This window comes from Ptiloglossa arizonensis, chromosome 7 (genome assembly GCF_051014685.1).
Source record: "Ptiloglossa arizonensis isolate GNS036 chromosome 7, iyPtiAriz1_principal, whole genome shotgun sequence".
Lineage (NCBI taxonomy): Eukaryota > Metazoa > Arthropoda > Insecta > Hymenoptera > Colletidae > Ptiloglossa > Ptiloglossa arizonensis.
This window is the reverse complement of record NC_135054.1, coordinates 7,070,656-7,091,653: the sequence shown is the minus strand read 5'-3', so window position 1 is coordinate 7,091,653 and position 20,998 is coordinate 7,070,656. Positions and strand designations below refer to the sequence as shown.

Below are 20,998 nucleotides of genomic sequence, written 5' to 3'. Positions count from 1 at the left end.
GTCAACTATGTACTTACATGATTCCTCTCTATATTCAGTTTCGTTAGCATTTTTTCTAAACTTAAGACAACTGTTTGAAAAAAAAATTTAATGATTTAGATGCGTTGGGTCTCTTTAAATAACGAAGAGTATTTTCGACGTGCTTCTGTAATGTTAGAGTTGTGTTTCGGAGTAGTTTATATTTACGTCTTTGTATTTCATATATTTTGCATTCGTAGAATAGATGGTTCGTTGATAATAGTTGCCTGTAGTAATCGCAAACTGGTGATTTAAAATTCTTCAACAGGTATTCGTCGATAATCTTTGAGTATCTCTCAAGCTCTCAGCTTTTAATCTTCTAATAACTATCCTGTCTTTTTTGCTTATGCTCCGGGAACATATAATATTTGTTAGTGGAAATTTTGCGCGATATTGTGTATCATCGATCTGTTTGTCCTGTTCTATATCTTATTCCATTCTTCTTTTTCCATATTACAGATTGGCTTGAGGGCGTCTTGGTAGGGAAGTGAACCATTTCATTCAATGAGGAGTTTTCTGCTTGTTTTGCGTAGAAATAAGCTTTTGCATTTCCAGATATTCCCTGGTGTGAAGAATCTCATGTTAGAACTATGTACCTATTTGAGTTTGTAAGTTCTGTGTAGGTTTCTTGAATCTTTTGTACGATTTTATATTTGCTTTTTTTTTGTTAGTATTACTAGTGGCTAGGATAGTATTTCTTGAGGTAGACATTGTTTTATGATTTTATCGTTGGCTGTGATTGCTATTTCGGTTCCTTGGTTGGTTTTTGATGCATCGGAATACATTCTGTTATAATTTTCGTATTCGTTGTTTAAATACAGTTAACTCAGTAACTCAGTTTTATGTTCAATGTTGCTCTGTTGGTTTTTCGGTGTGTTTGCTAAGACATTGTTCGTTTCAGCAATGTGCAAAATACAGGGGGCTATTTTCTCGATGTTTTTTTTTTTGCAGTTGATAAACATGCAAGTTTGTTTGTGCTTGAATAATTAAAGCCAGAATTAAAAATAGTCAGTATATACAGATAAGATGTATCATAAACATATTTCTTGAGAAATAGAAATACCAACTTTGTAATAGATCAATGGTTATCGAGCGACCTCTTTACTTACAAATGGCGATTTTACGAACTACGTTCAACTGAATCATCGAAGTCGGTAAAGATGGTAAATATAGAAAACTCGTTCTTGTGTAGCCAGAGTATACCACTTGTAGTGATATCCAACTTATCAGCCTCAGAAGATATAACAATTACTTGTATTTATTTTCACAATCTTCTTTATATAATATAAATATTATATTACAAGGGAGAAATGTCCAAATAACACTTGAAACTTTCATATCTCTTTATCGAACAATTCTTTGCTATGAGTGATAGAGATTACCAGGTCTCGCCACGAAAAGATTGTTACAAATGGAGCCCGCAAAGAAAATAGGTGGAATTAAAGTTTCATCGATTTTCTACATTCATTATAATTGAGATTACAAAACAGAAGTTTCTTTGATATCCTCGTTTAGTTCTGTCTAACAATTAGACGATGAAATAAATGATGCGATGCCAACCATGAAGTTAACCCTAGTCTGTCATTGTGTGTCGTAGGTCTAGAAAACTTTCGCTAATCGTCATATTGATTTGGAGATCAGGGACAGAATTATCAATCCCCCAACAGTCATCCTCTGCCAGAGGGTCTGATTCAAAGTAACTAGTCCCCTCATCGGAGATTCTCTATTCGAATCATCGAGGTTGGATACGAAGGATTCTTATTCTAGCCTCCAACTGCAAGGAAGTTTACTTCTGGGTCATGTTTGCTGTTGGAGTTTAACAAAATTTCATCAAGGATAAGACCTGGAGCCTTACTGTGTCAATCCTGTTTCCTTTTAGCGAGTCCGATCGAATAGAAAGACAATCAACGCCACCTGGCTGTGTCTCATCGCTTGGTGGATCGAGACACTGAGTTGCAGTTACTGTTTTATTAACTAAGTAAATTAATATTTATAAATAAGGTAATGAGAGGGTATAAGAAAGCCTTTAAAACCTCTAAAGAGGGTTTAGATATACTAACAGAAGGGTGATCGCACGAGTTTGCCCGTGTTTGCGGATTGAACTTTGCGACTGATCGCAGCTTCGAGGTAAAGGTGTTGTCCTTGTTTTTCGTGAGTTTTCCTTCTGCGTTACCTGCGTGCGACCGGCTGATGTCCTGGCCGAAGTCCTAGTTAATCATTTGTACTGCCTGCGAGAGCCTGGCGAAGGATCCTGACAGTCGATCCTTTTGGTCATCAATTTCCTGTCCATTTCAGCCGATGCTAAAATTCTTGAAATTGGAAATTAGTAATAACAACTTTCTAATTGAGTGGGCACCAAATGAGAAATTTTTGAAAGCAGCTGCACAGTCCTTAATGTTTGCAACTTCTACTTCTCTCACTAGCACAAATGAATACGTAAGAGTACCAACACCACTCGTAAATTAAGCAAGCATAAATATCTTTTAAGACGTTTAACAACAGATAAGGTCCTTTCGCGTCAATGATTTGTGTAGATATGTAGGTGTTTACTTCTTTTCTTAGAAGCAGACGCATCAAAAGGAAGTAACTGACAGTTCGGATCAGCCGGTTATTTACACAAGAAATAAAGGTGACCGGTGTGAAGAACAAGTGCACAAGTAGGAAAGCTACTTATACAAGAATTGTTTGCCAGAGCACAGAGATTCGTACATGATGGGTTTGAAATTAGCTACAAAGTTTAAAACTGAAGATTCTGCGGCGGATGCAACGTCTTTGTTTCACATTTTTGTGATAAACTTAAAACAAAGCTTAACTTAGGTAAACATACCTAACTATACGGAGAATGTACATATAATCGAGATGCTCGGAGTCTCACTTACTTTGTCAAATAATCAGATCATGAACAGAGTATCACCGTCAACCCTCGTTAACATAATGGTCAAGCAGATTTTTTATCAATCGATGTATCCTTTCAATGTTACATGTAGCTAAAGAGTTATACAAACTCAAGACGATATGAAAACAAAAGGAGGAAAAATGTTCACTTTTCCTTTAGAAAGTTGATAATTTCTTCCTTAGAATTAATATCAATGTTATAGAATAAAGGTCTGAGAATAATGTTATTACAATGTTTCCTGTTTCATCTACTATTTACGTACGATGCGCAGAAATATCTTCTGCAATTATTATATTTACCGACTCTGGTGGTTCAGTTGGATATACTAGTAGTTCTTCGAATCAACATTCGTAAACGAAGAGGTCGCTCCAGTGATGGTAGTTATTTATAAAGTGGACGATCACTGATTTCAATGACCTTCATATATGTTATCAAGGTCAATGTCCTGAGCAAGTTCATTTCTACATATAACCGCCTACCTGGCTTTAGTTTTGAAGATACATGCAAAGTATTATTTGCTCTAAAATTATTTTGTTTTACTGTAGCGAACCTGGCAGTGACCGGAAATTGAAATCTATCCTAATTTAATTTAATCAGATTTCCTAATCTGATTTTACCTATGCTTCATTAGGTGTATATTATTAAACAATTTACAGTTTAAAATAGAAAAAGAAAACCAGTCATCTATTGGTTATTGCATCATGTTTAGATTAAATGTGTCAATTTGAACTGACATTTTAGTTAGGTTAGATTACCTTTTCAGCAACTACTATGGTCTACGGTAATTTGAATTGATGTTTAAGTTTGGTTTAGATATTAAATAATAAGATTATTACAATGTATATATATTATATTATCTATTTTTAAAATTGACAATATTTCAACCATAATATTAAAGAAAGCAGTTATTCTACTATTAAAATTGAATCATTTATGGCTTTGAATGTTATCAAAACAATTAATTCTCGTTATGATTGATTTTTAATTTCTACTGAAATGATAAAGAATTTGTAAGTCCTCGATTCGTGAGATGTGAAATCATATCTTCATAATTTTGAGAAAAAATTAACGGAAATTAGTTTGCACTTGTGTATTTAGTTAGTCGCTTCTCGAGTGTTGAGTTTACGTGGTAAACGATTGTACAAACTTAGTCGATAACATTGTCATTTGTCGTATCGATTCCCGTTATTATTAATATAGTTTGTTTTCATTACTGATATATAGGATTATGATAGCACATTCAGATGATATTGAAAGTTAAGCGGCTAATTAAGTCAGTACCGGTGCAGCACATTTTGTCTTATATTTTTTGCATGGGATCTTTGCGGTAACTGAAACCACCCATTAAACCTTTTTGTTCATAAGCTTTTCAACGATATTCTATACTTCGCAGTGACCGTTGGTCTGTACAATTTAGTATAATCATCACGACTTTGTGTTTTCTACGTTTATCATCTTTATTGATTTTCATAACGGAGCGAATGAGTCCTCGGATCGGTGTGACGCTAATTTCATTATTTATTATTTTATATTTTACACCTTTTGTGTTATACCTCGTCTATAATATAGATACAGACAAGGTACTTCACCGGTGACGAAACGTTGTCACGAGTTGCAGAGTTTCTTCGAATTGGCAACAATTCAACGGTATCGGCACTGATTAGGTGTTCAACTGTAATACCAGTAACGACTCTTCAAGAAGCAGCAAGCAAGAGGGCGCCAGTATGTTGTTCCGATAACGTTCGTATTCAAAGCGTTCTGTTGACGCGCATGCGTGGCTCTTCTGCATCGACACGAGAAAGCCAAGCCGAATTTCCCTCAGTTCTTGAGTGGCCGGTTTGAGAAGGACTGCCACGAGAGGAATAATTTTTTCGTTGTTTCATTCCGCGCCTGCGCTTTCTTCCACCTAGAAGTCCAATTCGGCACAACTTACAACGTTACTGGAGGTTCCCTTCGTCGACGATGTTGTACTGTACTCGAATACTTAGTGGCCAGGTATGATAACGATTTTCGATTAATAAGGTCGACCGAAATCTACGTGCGAAATGTGTAATTTGCGGACCGGTATGAGAATACTGGTGCTCTAATTTGAATTCAGATGGTTCGGCTCCGTTAATAAGGTCGAGCCGTCGATAAGCCGTTAATAAGCTGAGAATTAATTCAAATATTGATGAGAATACATTGTCGATAACAATTGAAGGATCACCGATTCAAATGAATTGATTTTTTACTGAGGTATTCAATACTAAAAAATTTCCGAAGTACCATACAATGTAGACATAAAGTTCGCAGTGTTTCATTCATCTTTGACGTTTGATTCATTTTTATGATTTGTTCAGGAAAGTGATCCTTTAATTATTTCGAAGAGTGCTCATGTCCTCTGTGGACCAAGTAACGAGCCTTTCGGCACAATTTAGAAACTTAAAGTGACAGACAGTTTAAAGCACACTTTGTCCTTTCTTGCATAATATCTCGATTGCGTCAAGCTATATTTTGATTGTCAAATCGGAGTGAATTTCATAGTTGGGGCGTTAATCGAGCATGTGACCTATCTCTGTGAGTTAAAGTGATCTGATATTTTAGAGCCATGATATATTGGAAGTGTTACAGACGTGTCAATAATGGTAACTGGTGCAATGATAACGATATGAAAGATTAAAGAGATAGAAGAATTCGAAAAACGTTATTTGAATGTTATATAATCTGTCTAAAATATATATATATATATATATATATATATATATATATATATATATATATATATATGTGTGTATATTACATATATGTATATATGTATATATGTATGTATGTATGCATGCATGCAGGTATGTATGTTTGTAGGTATGTATGTATGCATGTATGTGTGTATGTATGTAACGAGTTCATTTTTGGATACCTTAGAGGTTATGTCTTCAGCCATTGCGCAGAAATAGAGTGCGCGGCTGGCACAGACGAAAGGAAAATATGTATCAGCCCAGAATTCGATCCTCTTGTTATGAAAAAGTATAATAAATCATTGGAAGACAAGTATGTTTAATAAACCAGATAAGAGTTGTTTATCATTCTTAGCGATGATTTACTGTAGTGTAATTCTACGTATTCTTTCAATATGATCCTTTTTGTTCTTGATCTTGCGAGAAAACTGGAGTCGTTTTAAGTTTGATGTACACGAATAATTGAATTATGTAACTAGTGATGTGTATAGATAAATCTTTGCATACTATTTCGTAATATGTTCACATACATAATGGTTGAGCACATGACAAAATATAGCTACTTATATCCTTTTCTATTATTGTAATCGCTTTTTTAAACTGTTCTTTTTAACGACCTCGTCACGTACAACGATATATGTCTAAAAATAAAATAGCGTTCAGAATTTGCGTGTATTTATACCGTATTTGCATTTGTGAATACAAGAAGACACTTTCATTGGCAATAAAATTTGATAACGTTATTGCCTTTTGTGCATTTACGATAATGAAGCCATAATTATCATGCACTTGAGATAATAAAGTCAGAAAACAAGTTTATAAATTTAGGTTGTTACTCTTAATCTCGCGTAACAAGATTCGAAGAATTTCTAAACTCTTTTACGAAAATAGTATTTGTAACGCCGTTGATACTATGATATGCAATATTGCACACTGTCGCAATACTTCAAATTTAATTTCTTACAAGTTCGTTGATTTGGAGCTTATGTTCATTCTTGTTACTCGTGACGGAGCACATTTGGAATTGATAAAACTTTCTCGTGTTAACTTACATTAAATTCGATACTTTGATATTATTTAATTAGAAAATACAATTTTATCTTAATAATATAATTTAATTTTATAATATTGCGAGCTCACTGAAACTTTTATAAAATTTTTTTACCACGTTACATCCACTATTGCTTTAAAATGCAACGAACACGTGTACCCTTTTCTCCTTAATATTTCTTTAAATACTGATACAACACTTAATACGCAAATTTCTTTTTCAGAAGCTAGCCGTATTCGCGGCAGACATCCAACAAAGATGTTTCAGCGTAAGCCCATTGAGTTTCGCTGCCGCGAAAGTGGCGATGTCCAAATTCGATTCGACAAGTTACCTACCATACGATAAATTGGAAGCAAATCTGAAAACAGTTAAGAAAAGGTAGGAGAAATATTCTTGAAAGCAACCTCGTTGTCAATATTTTCGAAAATTTCTCTACGATTTAGTAGAAACACGAAAACATAATTTCTGTTTAAAACGGTTCTGAGTTTCCAGAGTCATACGTTGTTATATAGATTATCATATGTATACACATATTGTCATTATTATATTTTCTTACGAATAGAACATTGATATACAATGGTGTAAATACATTAAAATTATTGTATTTTGCAGGTTGACCCGGCCACTGACTCTTTCCGAAAAAGTTTTGTACTCTCACCTCGATGAACCCGGCAAGCAAGAAATCGTTCGTGGCACAAGCTATCTTAGGTTACGACCAGATCGCGTGGCAATGCAAGATGCAACTGCTCAGATGGCCATGTTACAATTCATCAGCTCTGGTACATGTGCAACGCGTTCGTTATGTATTCCACGACACTGTGCCCGTATTTTTTTTTTTTACAACGTTCCTAATTTCCCTCTACAGGATTACCAAAAGTCGCTGTTCCTTCCACGATTCACTGCGATCACTTGATCGAAGCGCAAGTCGGTGGAGACAAGGATTTGAAACGCGCGAAAGACATCAACAAGGAAGTGTACAACTTTCTGAAAACAGCTGGTGCCAAATACGGGGTCGGTTTCTGGAATCCCGGGTCTGGTATTATTCATCAGATCATCCTCGAGAATTACGCTTTCCCCGGTTTGTTGATGATCGGTACAGATTCGCATACACCGAATGGCGGTGGTCTAGGCTGTCTGTGCATCGGTGTAGGTGGTGCTGATGCTGTCGACGTGATGGCCAACATCCCGTGGGAGTTAAAATGCCCCAAAGTCATTGGAGTAAAACTGACTGGCAGCTTGAAAGGGTGGACCAGCCCCAAGGATATTATTCTGAAGGTAGCTGGCATCCTAACCGTGAAAGGTGGAACCGGAGCGATCGTTGAGTACTTTGGACCTGGTGTCGATAGCATTAGCTGTACTGGTATGGCGACTATTTGCAACATGGGTGCCGAAATCGGTGCTACTACTTCGATCTTCCCTTACAACTATCGTATGCAGGATTATTTGAGAGCGACCGGTCGTTCGGAAATCGCCAATGCGGCGGATCAACACAAAATGAGCCTTCTAACCGCGGATGCGAATGCCAAATACGATCAAATCATAGAATTAGATCTTTCGACGCTGGAACCACACGTGAACGGACCGTTTACCCCCGATCTTGCTCATCCTATTTCGAAATTGGGTAAGTAGGTCACGGGCTGCCGTAACTCGCCGTGTTTTATTATCGAACCCCTTTTAGACGAATTAACAAATTATGAGGGGTAATGTTCGCGTACAATAATCGGCGATGAATCGTAATGATTGCAACCAGGTGAGAATGCCAAGAAGAACGGTTGGCCTAACGAGATCAAGGTCGGTTTAATCGGTTCCTGCACGAACAGTTCGTACGAAGACATGGGCAGATGCGCAAACATTGCGAAACAAGCTCTCGACAACGGTTTGAAAGCGAAGTCCGCGTTCAATGTCACACCAGGGTCTGAACAAATTCGTGCTACCATCGAACGTGACGGAATTGTAAGTTTCTTTTTAGTATGTCACCCTGTAACTCTGTTAGAAAGCTTGTAGACAATTTGTGGTTGCACAGTTTCTGACACATTGCCAGGCATTGCTACACGACACTTAGCAACGACGCTACAACCCACGCCAATTCTTAATTTGGCTCGGATCGATGTATTTTGACAATGTAAAAAGAAAAATATAGAGACCCGAGAATTTGCACGGTATAGTTTTAAAAATGTCTGCAAGATAGTCTGTTTAAACTACGTCGCTAAAAATTGTCGAAAGAACGGATATTACGTAAAGATAGTATATACGTGATTTGTGCAAACAGCTTTCAATCTTCCATTAGAAATCTTATCATTTTCGAAGTATTCTTTCTTTCTGGTATGTAACTCCTATCCTTTCAATCTACATTGAAAACTGGCTTCTAAGTTGGAATTGTTTCTTTATCTCCTTTCTATGGACAGATCTGTAGGTCTTGTAAACTGGCCAATAAAATGCTTATAAGTTACAGTATTATTTTTGCGAGAAATTTTTGAGCTAACATTAGTTTGTCACCGTGATCTATCGATGGAAGTTGAAGAACATTTTGAAAGTGGAACGATGTTAATCGATAATCTACAGTTCTTGAATTCTTTTTCTGATGAAATAATGACTCATTTATTATCTTATGAATCACAGATAAGCAAATGCTTGTTGCAAGCCTACAAAACTTAAATGAAAATGTTATCGATCTGAAAGAAATTTTAATCCGTTAAAGACTGTTTAAATTTGACATTTTAAAATATCCTTGGTCCATTGTGCCCAATTTTCATGATTACTAACTTCTGTAATTTTAGAAGACATATATCGACGATTACCGATAACGTCTAACATCTGTTACGTAGGCACAAATTCTTCGTGATTTCGGAGGTACCGTGCTCGCTAACGCTTGCGGACCTTGCATCGGCCAGTGGGATCGTCAGGATATCAAGAAGGGTGACAAGAACACAATCGTTACATCGTACAACCGTAACTTTACAGGACGTAATGATGCCAATCCTGCGACACATGCATTTGTCACTAGCCCCGAACTCGTCACTGCCCTTTCTATCGCTGGCCGATTAGACTTCAACCCCGTAACGGATAAACTCAAGGGCAAAAATGGAAAGGAATTCCTTTTGAAAGATCCATATGGCAAGTGTTGTATTTCTTTAAGAAATGAATTAATTTATCTAAGATTTCCAAGAATGTGTGTGAAACGGTAAGAAAGATAAGAGTCGGTTAATAGTGTCTAGTAACGCTACGCTAATTTATGGATAATTACTCATGACTCATGCTCCAAGATATCTGTTTCACTATGCTTCGGAGCTGTCTGTGTACAATTTATCAAACGCTCTTTGTAGCTTTCAAGATAAGGTTACACGTTTCGTTAAGCATTACATTAATATATAAGCATCTATTTGGTTACGAGGGGTTTTCAATCAATTTTCATTTTAGCAGTTAATTGTTTTATTAATGTATACTGAAATTTAATAATTCTAATAGCGATTAAGCACACTAAATATTCCTCGGTAAAAATTTAACTTTACTTAACTTAACTCTGAAGAACTGATATTTTGGCACAGACTTCGATAGTTCAGTCCTTTTTTCTACATTAATTAATCTTTTAGTACACTTTCGGTATCAAAATTGTACTATCTTTTTAAATCTATTCTTTTGGTTAATACCATTTAACGAACGTAACGTTATCAGTTGCATTCGTACTCGATTAAGGCTCAGGAAAAAATATTCGATTCCACCTTTGACCTAAATAACTCGATTATTTTAGATAATGTACACAAATGCTTCGGATAAATCTTACTTGATTTCGAAAGAGAAATAATCCGATGTCGATAGTACTTTTTGTACGTGGAGGTGTAAAGAACGAAGGTCGTCTTTCTGAGTGACTTAACTTATATAAAAATAATACAATGTTCGCGAATCGTAGGGGATATTTATAGTTCAGATATATGTAATCAACGAATTGGAAATGTGAAATTGGCTTCTGTAGAAAATATCAAAGACAGAAAGGAATGTAAATATTTTCTGTTAACATTTCAGGTGATGAACTCCCAAGTCGCGGTTTTGACCCTGGTTTGGACACGTACGACGCACCACCGTCCGATGGTACCAAAGTTAAGGTTGACGTGGACCCGAAAAGTCAAAGATTGCAGCTATTGGAGCCGTTCGATAAATGGGACGGCAAAGATCTTACTGACATGACAGTTTTAATCAAAGTCAAAGGCAAATGCACCACCGATCACATCTCGGCTGCAGGTCCCTGGCTCAAATATCGTGGTCACCTGGACAATATCTCCAACAACATGTTCATTGGGTATGTTTTACGGCTTACCTTTACTTTCATTTGTTCAAGCGACGCTTAAAACATTTACGAGAATTTCATAGCGCCATGATGTTTGTAATTAACCCAACCTAGATCTATACCCTGACTTGTAAGAATAAAACCTCAAACATTCGCGTGAGTTTCATAGTACCGGGAATTTAAAAAATAACATAACCCAAACCTGTCCCCTGACTTGTTCAAACAACACTTAAGACATTCATATGAATTTCATAGCGCTGTGAATGCCGAAAATGGTGAGATGAACAAGATCAAGAACCAATTGACGGGCCAATGGGCGGCAGTCCCGGACGTTGCTCGCGATTACAAGAAGAATGGTGTGAAATGGGTGGCTGTTGGTGATGAAAACTACGGAGAGGGTTCGTCTCGCGAGCACGCTGCCCTTGAACCAAGACATCTTGGCGGTCGTGCCATCATTGTGAAGAGCTTTGCGCGTATCCACGAAACTAACTTGAAGAAACAAGGACTGTTACCTCTGACCTTCGCTGATCCCAGTGATTATGACAAAATTCAACCAACGGATAAGATCAGTCTCCTGGGATTGAAAGATCTGGCACCTGGCAAGGTACATCTTGATCATAATAATTCCTTCGTTAGACGAGTTTACAGTTAATCCATGATCAAGTCGAAACACTTGGATCGATTTTAACTTTCAATTAATACATTTTTTGTAATTTCTAGCCCGTGAAAGCGGAGATCAAGCACAAAGACGGCAAAGTCGACACCATTAGCTTAAACCACACCATGAACGACCAACAAATATCCTGGTTTAAGGCAGGCTCCGCTCTGAATCGCATGAAAGAGATCGCGAGCGGAAAGTAAAAGCGTTCAATCAACTGAGAAGTGCGAAGGATTGTCATCATTCGCAGAAACGTACACGATCGTAGCTAGTTGCGTATATAGCGATAGCGGATCTCGAATGAAAATATGTTTCGATACGACACACTAATATTCCGGATAGGTATCTATCAAGTAATCATGAATCGTTGTAATGCGGCTTCGTGCAATTTACCGGTTGACAAATATCCATAGTGTCGAGAAAGTTTCTTGAAACAAACGTTCAATTTGTACGCTGAACAACGACGATGATAGATACAGTTTTCTTGTCGTGAAAATATCTCAACACGTTCGCCATCCATATGATCGAAGAATGATGAACCGAGCTGGGTGAAGCTCGTATCTAGCAAAGTTTCTAGTACACATTAATTCTAGGAAGGAATAATCGAATTGTTTAGATTAAACCCTGCCCATTTCTTGCAATCATCATTGCGCCCCGAGAGTTCGTCCGAGTTTCATGTAAAGATCAAGGGGAAATTCCCATGCACGTCAGTGGGACAGGTATGCAACTTAGTCGTGCCAGCGTGTTCATTTTTAAATCGTGTACAGCCAGACGATGGCATGCCAGAGTTGCCTGCCTCGGTCACCTACGAGTTTCATTTTCGCCTGTTGAAATCTTATGTATATTGTTCATCCAGTAGGACACGTTACAGTTATACAATTTTATAGATACAACTAACGAAATAAAGTGTAAAATCGCTGTTATTACTTGAGAAACGAATAAAAAATTGCGCAGCGAATGGTGCATTGTGATTATATTTAATTGATCGAGGACCACGAATTGGGAAAAGATAAAATTTGCAGTAATTCGAACAATTGTAAAACAGTACAATGTATACTTTCCTTGATCGATGATATTTTATGATACGAAATATGGAAAAATTATAATTATTGCGACTCCACTTATCTCTATTTCTAGCGATTATTACATGCGATAATTGTGATACGTACAAGTCGGTTACATTTGTGAGAACTATTAATTTCTGCAATTATTACCATCTGTTGATATTGCAGAAAACTACCTATTTACTCTATAAAATTAATAAAATTGTTATTTAATAAATAGAAAATCAACATTATTTTACCTTGTCGCGATCATTTTCAGTAAAGAAATATTTTTAATTGTTAGTAATTCTCAAACTGCTATCAATGATATGTTAAATTGACCAAGTGAAAACTTTAGTTGTATGCAATAATGTGTTTTATCATTTTCAAAATACTGGTATAATTTCACAATAACGGTAACTGAAAATTGTAATTATTCAGTTGGGCAGTTAGTAAAATTATAAGATGACTAGTAGGAAATACATTATTTTATTGATAACATTTTTTTCTTTATTAAAGTGTTTAAAACGTGATAAATTAAGTTTGTAATCATCTTAAACTAGTAACTATGTTTATAAGTAATTGTTGTAAAGGTACGTTATCAAAATTTTGCAAATGTGTTTGTAAACACGTCCAATGTGATTTTATAACCTCGAAGCTATTATGCCTGACGTTGATTTATTTTTCAAATACGTATAGATCACTTACCTCTTTTGACAGGAAGAACGGACAAATGCAAGCCGAAGCATTTCAATATTAAACGACAAATGATCTATCGTAATATTAATTTCTCCGGAGACTATCGATCGGAGATCACCAGACAAACGTTGGGTTTCAAACAAGAATCATTTCGACGCGCATGCGCCTTGGAGATGGTAATTCTTCAAACAGAACACGTGCTTGAAAACATCTTTAAGAGACGTATTCTCTTAATATTTGTTTTCTTTCGATATTTGACTATATTATTTTTATTGTTTATTGTCTACGTAAATAAACAGTAACTCTCTATCGAAATTTTATTCAAAACTAAGATTAGATATTCTATTGTAAATGTAAAATAAAATAATTAGTATTAAAGTATTTAATAAAGTAAGTAAGTATTAAATGTAAATGATTAAAATTGAAATTTATGACGGCTGCATTAATTTTCTAGATAAACGTTATCATGAACGTTATATTTAATTGTTGCTGGATGATTATGCAAATTTAGAAAGATTGACAGTTGTTTACCGAAACGTAACTAATCGGTGAAATAAATTCATATTGGTATTAAAGTTCCAGTTTATTACAATGTTGCACCGAAGTTCTGTTAACACTCGTTCAAAAATAACAGTACATTTACGTTTATACGAGTTCGATAAATAAATGGAATAAATTTTATTTACGGATAATGTATCTGACTATAAACTCGAAATTGGATTTAAAATAAGACAGATAATTGACATGGAAATTTTTAATCGTATTTTACATTTAGCGTATAAATTGTTTGTTGTTCTCCTTATAAGTGGGACTCGCTTCATTATGAAATACCAAACTGAGTGTCGCTTTCTGAATATTAAAAGGGAAAACTTCTCTATGCTGTAACCAACCCCAGAGTCTTTTAAGTGTTGAACGCAGCACATGTTCCACGTAAAAGTGGGGCGCATGCTTCGTTACCACGACGACGAATTCTCATAATCGTATACAAAGCGGCCGAAGAACGTAAATAGGCACACGTTGCTTCTGATCTTTCATTCGCAGGATTTTGTTCTTCTTCAAATTCGTACAACACATATTGCGTACGTTGGTGAATTTTATTGTGTCGGTCATGTCGGTTGAGGGTGAATTTTTTCTATCGGTCACCGGTTCCATCGAAAACGCGGAATTTTATGACATCGACAACGCTTATTGCAAATACGGATTTCATTTTGGGCCCGAATGGAGCGTAGTCGCTGTGAGTGATTTTTTTATTTAATAAATACACTTTACTCAATGAAGTAATTTTTACTTAATAATAACTGTTGGATCGACTAACGTACGTGGTCATCAATGTGAATTTGAGCTTTACAGCGACAATATATTAATTTATAAAAATTCCCTTAGGGTATCGAAGAGGGTTTGACACAGATGTGTAAATGCAGCAATGACCCGCGAAACTTAGCCGTTTGGAACTTCCCCTTGGAAATCACGTTCAAAAGTACCAATCCACATGGATGTAAGTTTAAAAAGATATTCATCCATTTCTAATAGTTTGTACCAGCCATTCGGGAAACTTTGGCTTTTTGAATGAGTGTACATGAAGACAGTGTGAAATAATCAATGCAGAGAGAAACTGTTTTTCGTATTCATGTACATAGGTGCTTTGGTTACAAGTGCATACTTAAAATTATACCATAATTGTATAATATAGTATAATATAACAAGGTGATAAACAACACATACCTAATAAAGAAACCACAAGAAGGAGATATCTTAATAATTCTAACTCAAACATACGTTACTTAAAATTTTTTTTCCTAATTTCTAGAATATATTTCAATATATCCTATTTTGTACTATTTGTGTCTTCTTTATCGTCTGTTCTGTATAAAATTTTTATATTATAGAGTTATGTTATAATTTTGCTGCTGTAATTTTGCATGTGTATTAAAATCTCTTCCTTAATTCTAAGAGTCAATCTCGTCTTTAAAATTTGAGGCACTATTTTTGAATCCCTCCGCACAAATGAGATATTTTTATTTTTCGATAAATTTATTTAAATTAATTTATTAAATTACTTCAGGCTTCCTTATTTTTAAAAACAGTTTGCTTTCGAAATAAGAATTTTTGTATCGTTACAATAAAAAGAATTTATTTCTAAAATTCAACTTCTTGTTTTAAGAATACTCTGTATATGGATGAAGTTTTGTCAGTTTTCTTTCATAAAGTTATGTCTTAGGGCCACAACTGATAATGTCAATTTACGGTCTGGACATCTTCGGACACGACGTCATCAGGGGATACGGAGTATGTCATTTACCGTTAACAACAGGTCACCATGAGAAAAGGTATTAAGCTATCAGGTCAAGCAATAAGCTTGTTTGAACTTTTTACTAGAATATCAGCTCGTATCGTGCTATGGTATTTAATTTGAAACTTACGTCGATATAGTTTATTATATTGTCAGCGAAGTACGATAGGATTAACGAAGTACATGTGTTATTTGCTTTAATATTATTGCGATGATTTTACAATATTTCATATATTACATGACAAAATTACTTTTCTATAAGGAGTAACACCACCTTTCGGATCAAAAGTATACTAATATTTAGGAATTTTTTCCAATAATACGGAATGTCTAATACAAATGTTTCCTATATTTATTAAAAGTACATTACTTTCGTCGATATGTCTGATAATTTTTTTAAAACAATGTCTGTGTCTATTGAAAATACAAGCGTCCTAACACCACGATACTGCAATTTTTTAATCGCACGGTGAGGTAAATTTTTCTGGTTCTCATGGTCAAAAGTAAACGAAAATAGCATTTCTAGAAACTATACGAATGTCGACATTGTCGCACGAACAGATTTGTTCGAATAATACATTGATTTGTAACAGAAAAAATTTTTCAAATCAATACGTAAATTTGACAGTTTATTAAGCGTTTTCAGAAAAGTATTCGAGAAAGAAGTTTCTAGATGCAACAATAGAGAATTTTATCGCAATCTTACAATTGAAACGTCAGATAAACAAGTAATTTCTGTGAAACATTACCCAGCAGTTTGAAGAAATCTCTTTCGAGAAAAACGCGATTAAAATTTACGAATCCAAGCTTTGGATGTGCCACGTTCCTAGAAAATGTTATATCCTTGTTAATAGATTCAATTTTCCCTTGATATTTTAAGACAGCGTTCCGGAAACGTTCAGTTTGAAGAAAATGGACAAAAAGAAATATTGATTCTTTTGAAATCGTAGAGGTGGTGTTCCCCCTTAATCGAGGGTTGTTCTAAAGCACGGAAATTCCGTAGAGTGTCGGTGTACGTACCGGAGTCCTCTTCAGCATTACAGCGATTTGCAGCTTGGTTAACCGGTAGAAGACCAGAACTAATTGATCCGACGATATTGGCCTCTGGCGGCGGAAGAGAACGTAAGGCAATATTTGGAACGATTTTACATCGGTCCACTGTGACGTACTGCTGACATTAAATTAATTGGACTCACGGGGATTCAGCGTATTTAGGACAGTCAATACGTCGGGTGTATTAACATGCACATTCCGTACCAATGAGCGATTAAATTAAGCTATAGCATATATGTCATACATCAAATTCTCAAGCTCGCGTCAAGTGATGTGTTTAATATTACTTTCTAATATCGACTGATATAATTGAACATAAAGTTACCAATTTAATGGGACGTGATCCGTTCTGTTCAAGTGATCTTCCATAAAATTTTCATGAAAAACAGCATTTTAATCGCAGTAGAATTTCCTAATGATACAAGAGAGCAACATTGTCGCAAGACTGATATGGATATCGCGATCGTTATAAATATTTTGTTTCTGTCGGGGTAAAAACAATTCGCTATCTAAAATATAGAATCTTGAAATTTTATACGCTCGTGTGTAAACGGACGAGTTTTTTTTTTTTAGACTGCCACGTAAAAGTATAGTATTACATTGATTTATTGTATAATAAAAAATATAACTCCATTTTTGAATTTTTCTCGGTGAAATGTATCTCGTAACACTAAAGAACAACTTCGGGAATATACGGAAAGAAAATGAAACTTGTCAGTCTCAAAGTTCCTTCTTTTTTAAAATAAACGAAGCATAACTGTTTATTCGTTTTTGAACGAGTTAATTTTAATCCAACAACGATAACCCTTGACCGATTTCTTTAATTTTATTTGCATATACGTTAATTTAAAGCTAAACACTTAATAAAAATTATAATTATTCCTATTCACTGCCGGGTAAATAATTTATAATTATTTCTTCATCCGATCTACTAATATCAGTACATGAAATACTTATGATAATTAACTTAATTTTGCATTACCAAGTTCTAAATCAGAGAGGAGAAATTGATTAGAAAATTAGGCAAACATTTACCTTACTATTCACACAACATTGGTATTAATATTGATGACACTACCAATGTATGTATACATGTATAAAATCTGTAGAATGTATCGTACTTATCTTTGTTTGCATTATTCAAGTTCTTTGTAATTTCATTACACTATTAATCGACAAAGTACGTCTCAATTTTAATTTATAATTCCGTCGTGTTTTTCTAATTTCAAATATTGTCTAACACAATTTATCATTGTAGACGTTAAACTAAAAACGAAAACGAACAAAACTATGCGAATTAAACAAAATTGTAATAAATTTCGTAAAACGTTTTTAACTGAATTTTCAACCTCGTGTAAATCTAAAATAAATTTTTAAAAATAAGTAAACGTAATATAAAGAGGAACACGAAACAACGAAAGATTGAAATAGATTTAAGAATATTTGAAAAAGTCATCTTGAGTCATCGTAGAAGACAACCAAATTATTTAATGGTCGTAACTACATGTAGAATATAAATTACAACAACACAACTGAAACTATCTACAAAAGTCATGAGAAAACCAGTTATACGATTATTTATTGGGCATTGAAATCGACTCTCTAATTCCTCTTGGCTGTTAAAAAACGAAAAGAAAAACAGCCGTTCTGCGCAGTTGATCCTTATTCGAAAGAAAATCAATCGAAGGAAAGAACAATGGAACCAAATTAAATTAATATCGTATAAGAGAATAAAATCCAAAAACTATGTACACTTACATTATGTTTATTCATTTTATATAATTTATTTTACATTTACTTGTATCGAAAGAGGCTGACAATGGAGTCGAAGAAACTTCAGAAAACCGATTAAATATTTTGTTTGCGCAAGTGAAAGGTTGCATTGATCGAATACTGTATATTCGAAAGAATTTTTCTAAAGCGAGCAGTACGCGGAATGAACATTTTCTTTAATCATTGTGTTCATCGTTACATAATCGATGAAAAGGATACATTTCGCAGAGAAAAGTTCAAAGCACAAAGGGGTGCTTTTTTATTACAAAGCGATTCGTCGCGTTCGCGTGATCGGGCACGATAAGTGTTAAATCGCAGTATGAAAAGTTAAGCAGAAATATTTTCAATGGAAAAGATCGCACAGGCCGCCTGACCTGGTTTTTAATTGCTTGAAGCTGTGTTTCTATATTGAGAGCGCACTGAACGATTTTCAGCCCAGACATTTTATGATTTCGCGGCCCTAAAGGGCGACGGAATAAAGTGGTTTGAATGAAGCTGTTAACTCCGAAACACGGTTTATTTTCCGAGATTTCCAGCGACTACGGACCGTATAGAAAGCTACGCGCACCTGATGTTTCTATGTGGCATGAAGGGCGGTCTCGAGTCTCATAACTTCTCCTTTATAATTGCAGTCACGCGCATGAGAGTGGAGGGTATTGTTACCGTAACATTAAACGCGGTGCTGAAAGATTTCTTTAAGTTGGGATACAACAATGGCGAGAGGCACAAGAAGTAATGAGATTTACCGAGTCGCAAACACCGAATACGAGACCGGTGCTTTTCGTTTTCTGCTCCTCGTGAACGAAGAAGACGCAATGCTCCTTAAGATACACGGAAACAACGAAAATCGACACGATTAACGGTAAATGTTGATCAACGTATTGGCAGCGACCATCGTGTCTAGGAATGTTCCAGTGTGTTTGAATTATAATCCAAAGAATAGAAGTATTCGATAGATTTCAACTTGAGTATAAATTATTTCATAGTATTCGAAATGTCAGGAATGTTATTTAAATTTGATATTTTTATTATCCGTTACCAACATAACGGTCAACGTGCCGACCATCGTTTCGTTAATCATCGAATATTACTTTCTGTTCTTTGATACTTTGTTCAGCTGGTGAGAACTCTTATAAATGTGCTGCATCGAAAAGTTTTTTGTACATAGAATTTGAAAAATAAATACAATTTTTCAGTTAAAATCTTTGACTTTGTAGACGGTTGAAGAGAGCCTAAAATAATTAATGATATCGTTTGGGTGGTACTACAGTATTATACGATCGTTCGATAACGAATATGTACATAATTAGAAGAAAAAGTACGAATAACTTTTATCACTTACATAAATATTTGGCACGTAAGTAATTGACGCAAAGAAAACCATAATACCCATGGCTGAACCGTAGTCGTCGTTCTATTTCAAGGAAATTTTCTGTTTTGTTGCTCCGAGAAACATTATTCCTTACTTTCTCAAAAACTACCGAAAACGAACCGAAAAAGTTTCTTTAATTCTTTAAATGTATTTCGCACATATATTTTTAGATTTACGAGTTCGTACAAATGTAACCTATGGTGAATATTTTGTACGTAAAATTTTTGTCTTCCGAGATTTACAATTTTCTCACGCTATACCAATCTTTTCGAACAACGAATCGGAATCCTTTTACAGCGGCGAGTTGGTTCACTTTTATTCATTCGCCGATATCACGATGCTCGTTGTCCGCGAATGAATTTGCACGGATTATTTCGACAAATCATTTTACATTCCCTACTGTCGACATAGAAAAAGGGCATTCGCCGGACAGAAACGTCGATAGAACTGTCGACAGAGTTTAAAAGTTCCTTTAATTTTTTTGTAGTCTCGATGCAATGAGATTTTCATCCGTAGAAACATTTCGTACAGTGCCTTTTATTTGGTACTGTTTCTTTGTGAAAAATAGAAATGGTCTTTGTGTTTATAACGGTTGCAGGGAATGCAACGCTACCTATCAACTGTTCCTTCTCTAAATATACTTTTTTCTTTTTGGCTAACGTATATTTAAGAAAGACGATTAACGAAAAAGAATAATTCTTAACGGCACTTGAAATGATTACACATTCGGTTATCAAAGATCGTATTTTTCCCAAGATACGATACATCATTCGTAGTTAGAATGGCATCGTTCGTAATAGCAATAAGTAATATTGGGTACGAAAAGCAGTATTCTGCTAACGTTGGATACTATTCAAACGATTAATTGCGTCGCGTCTAAGGCAGGATCTGCTAGTGAAGTCTTATTGATGACTCCAACTAGCAGATCTGGGACGAACTTACGCTCTTTGTACGTTGGCTTTTGTTCGGACGAAACACCCTGCTTTCGCGTTTCGATTGTAGTTTCTATGATCATTGTCGTTGATTAAATGTTTCCATTATTCAAACACAACACAGTAATTTTACACAACATTGTGATCATTTACGTTATTGTCAATGGAAACGACGATGCGCAAAATAAAGAGCAACGTTGAAACGATACATATTGCA

At 35.2% G+C, this 20,998-nt stretch overlaps 3 protein-coding genes and 1 long non-coding RNA gene across 4 annotated transcripts; all 4 read left to right on the top strand.

Moving 5' to 3' along the window:
- Positions 1 to 2,088: 2,088 nt before the first annotated feature.
- Positions 2,089 to 3,037, top strand: LOC143149491 (uncharacterized). Its single transcript, XR_012992795.1, has 3 exons — positions 2,089 to 2,145; positions 2,314 to 2,454; positions 2,581 to 3,037. It is a non-coding gene; the product is annotated as an uncharacterized LOC143149491 (long non-coding RNA).
- Positions 3,038 to 4,738: 1,701 nt separating this feature from the next.
- Positions 4,739 to 12,577, top strand: LOC143148850 (putative aconitate hydratase, mitochondrial). Its single transcript, XM_076315606.1, has 9 exons — positions 4,739 to 4,909; positions 6,903 to 7,057; positions 7,292 to 7,458; positions 7,545 to 8,300; positions 8,430 to 8,632; positions 9,505 to 9,793; positions 10,700 to 10,973; positions 11,217 to 11,565; positions 11,682 to 12,577. Exons 1-9 carry the CDS (start codon positions 4,877 to 4,879, stop codon positions 11,820 to 11,822), a joined length of 2,367 nt encoding a protein of 788 aa, XP_076171721.1. The 5' UTR covers positions 4,739 to 4,876; the 3' UTR covers positions 11,823 to 12,577.
- Positions 12,578 to 12,721: 144 nt separating this feature from the next.
- LOC143148852 (uncharacterized) lies at positions 12,722 to 14,750 on the top strand. The gene is made up of 2 exons (XM_076315608.1): positions 12,722 to 13,255; positions 13,362 to 14,750. The coding sequence occupies exons 1-2, from the start codon at positions 13,231 to 13,233 to the stop codon at positions 13,661 to 13,663; spliced, it is 327 nt and encodes a 108-aa protein (XP_076171723.1). The 5' UTR covers positions 12,722 to 13,230; the 3' UTR covers positions 13,664 to 14,750.
- On the top strand, positions 14,470 to 19,504 carry LOC143148851 (B9 domain-containing protein 1). The gene is made up of 5 exons (XM_076315607.1): positions 14,470 to 14,595; positions 14,745 to 14,856; positions 15,580 to 15,688; positions 16,655 to 16,773; positions 19,110 to 19,504. Exons 1-5 carry the CDS (start codon positions 14,470 to 14,472, stop codon positions 19,211 to 19,213), a joined length of 570 nt encoding a protein of 189 aa, XP_076171722.1. The 3' UTR covers positions 19,214 to 19,504.
- Positions 19,505 to 20,998: the final 1,494 nt, after the last annotated feature.

Coding starts and splice junctions, on each gene's coding strand:
- LOC143148850 (XM_076315606.1), top strand. CDS start 4,877: ATGTTGTACTGTACTCGAATACTTAGTGGCCAG. Junction 7,058..7,291: donor CTGAAAACAGTTAAGAAAAG/GTAGGAGAAATA, acceptor TGTATTTTGCAG/GTTGACCCGGCCACTGACTC. Junction 9,794..10,699: donor CCTTTTGAAAGATCCATATG/GCAAGTGTTGTA, acceptor TTAACATTTCAG/GTGATGAACTCCCAAGTCGC.
- LOC143148852 (XM_076315608.1), top strand. CDS start 13,231: ATGTTTATAAGTAATTGTTGTAAAG. Junction 13,256..13,361: donor TATAAGTAATTGTTGTAAAG/GTACGTTATCAA, acceptor AAATACGTATAG/ATCACTTACCTCTTTTGACA.
- LOC143148851 (XM_076315607.1), top strand. CDS start 14,470: ATGTCGGTTGAGGGTGAATTTTTTCTATCGGTCACCGGTTCCATCGAA. Junction 15,689..16,654: donor ACAGGTCACCATGAGAAAAG/GTATTAAGCTAT, acceptor GAAATTCCGTAG/AGTGTCGGTGTACGTACCGG. Junction 16,774..19,109: donor CTCTGGCGGCGGAAGAGAAC/GTAAGGCAATAT, acceptor TTATAATTGCAG/TCACGCGCATGAGAGTGGAG.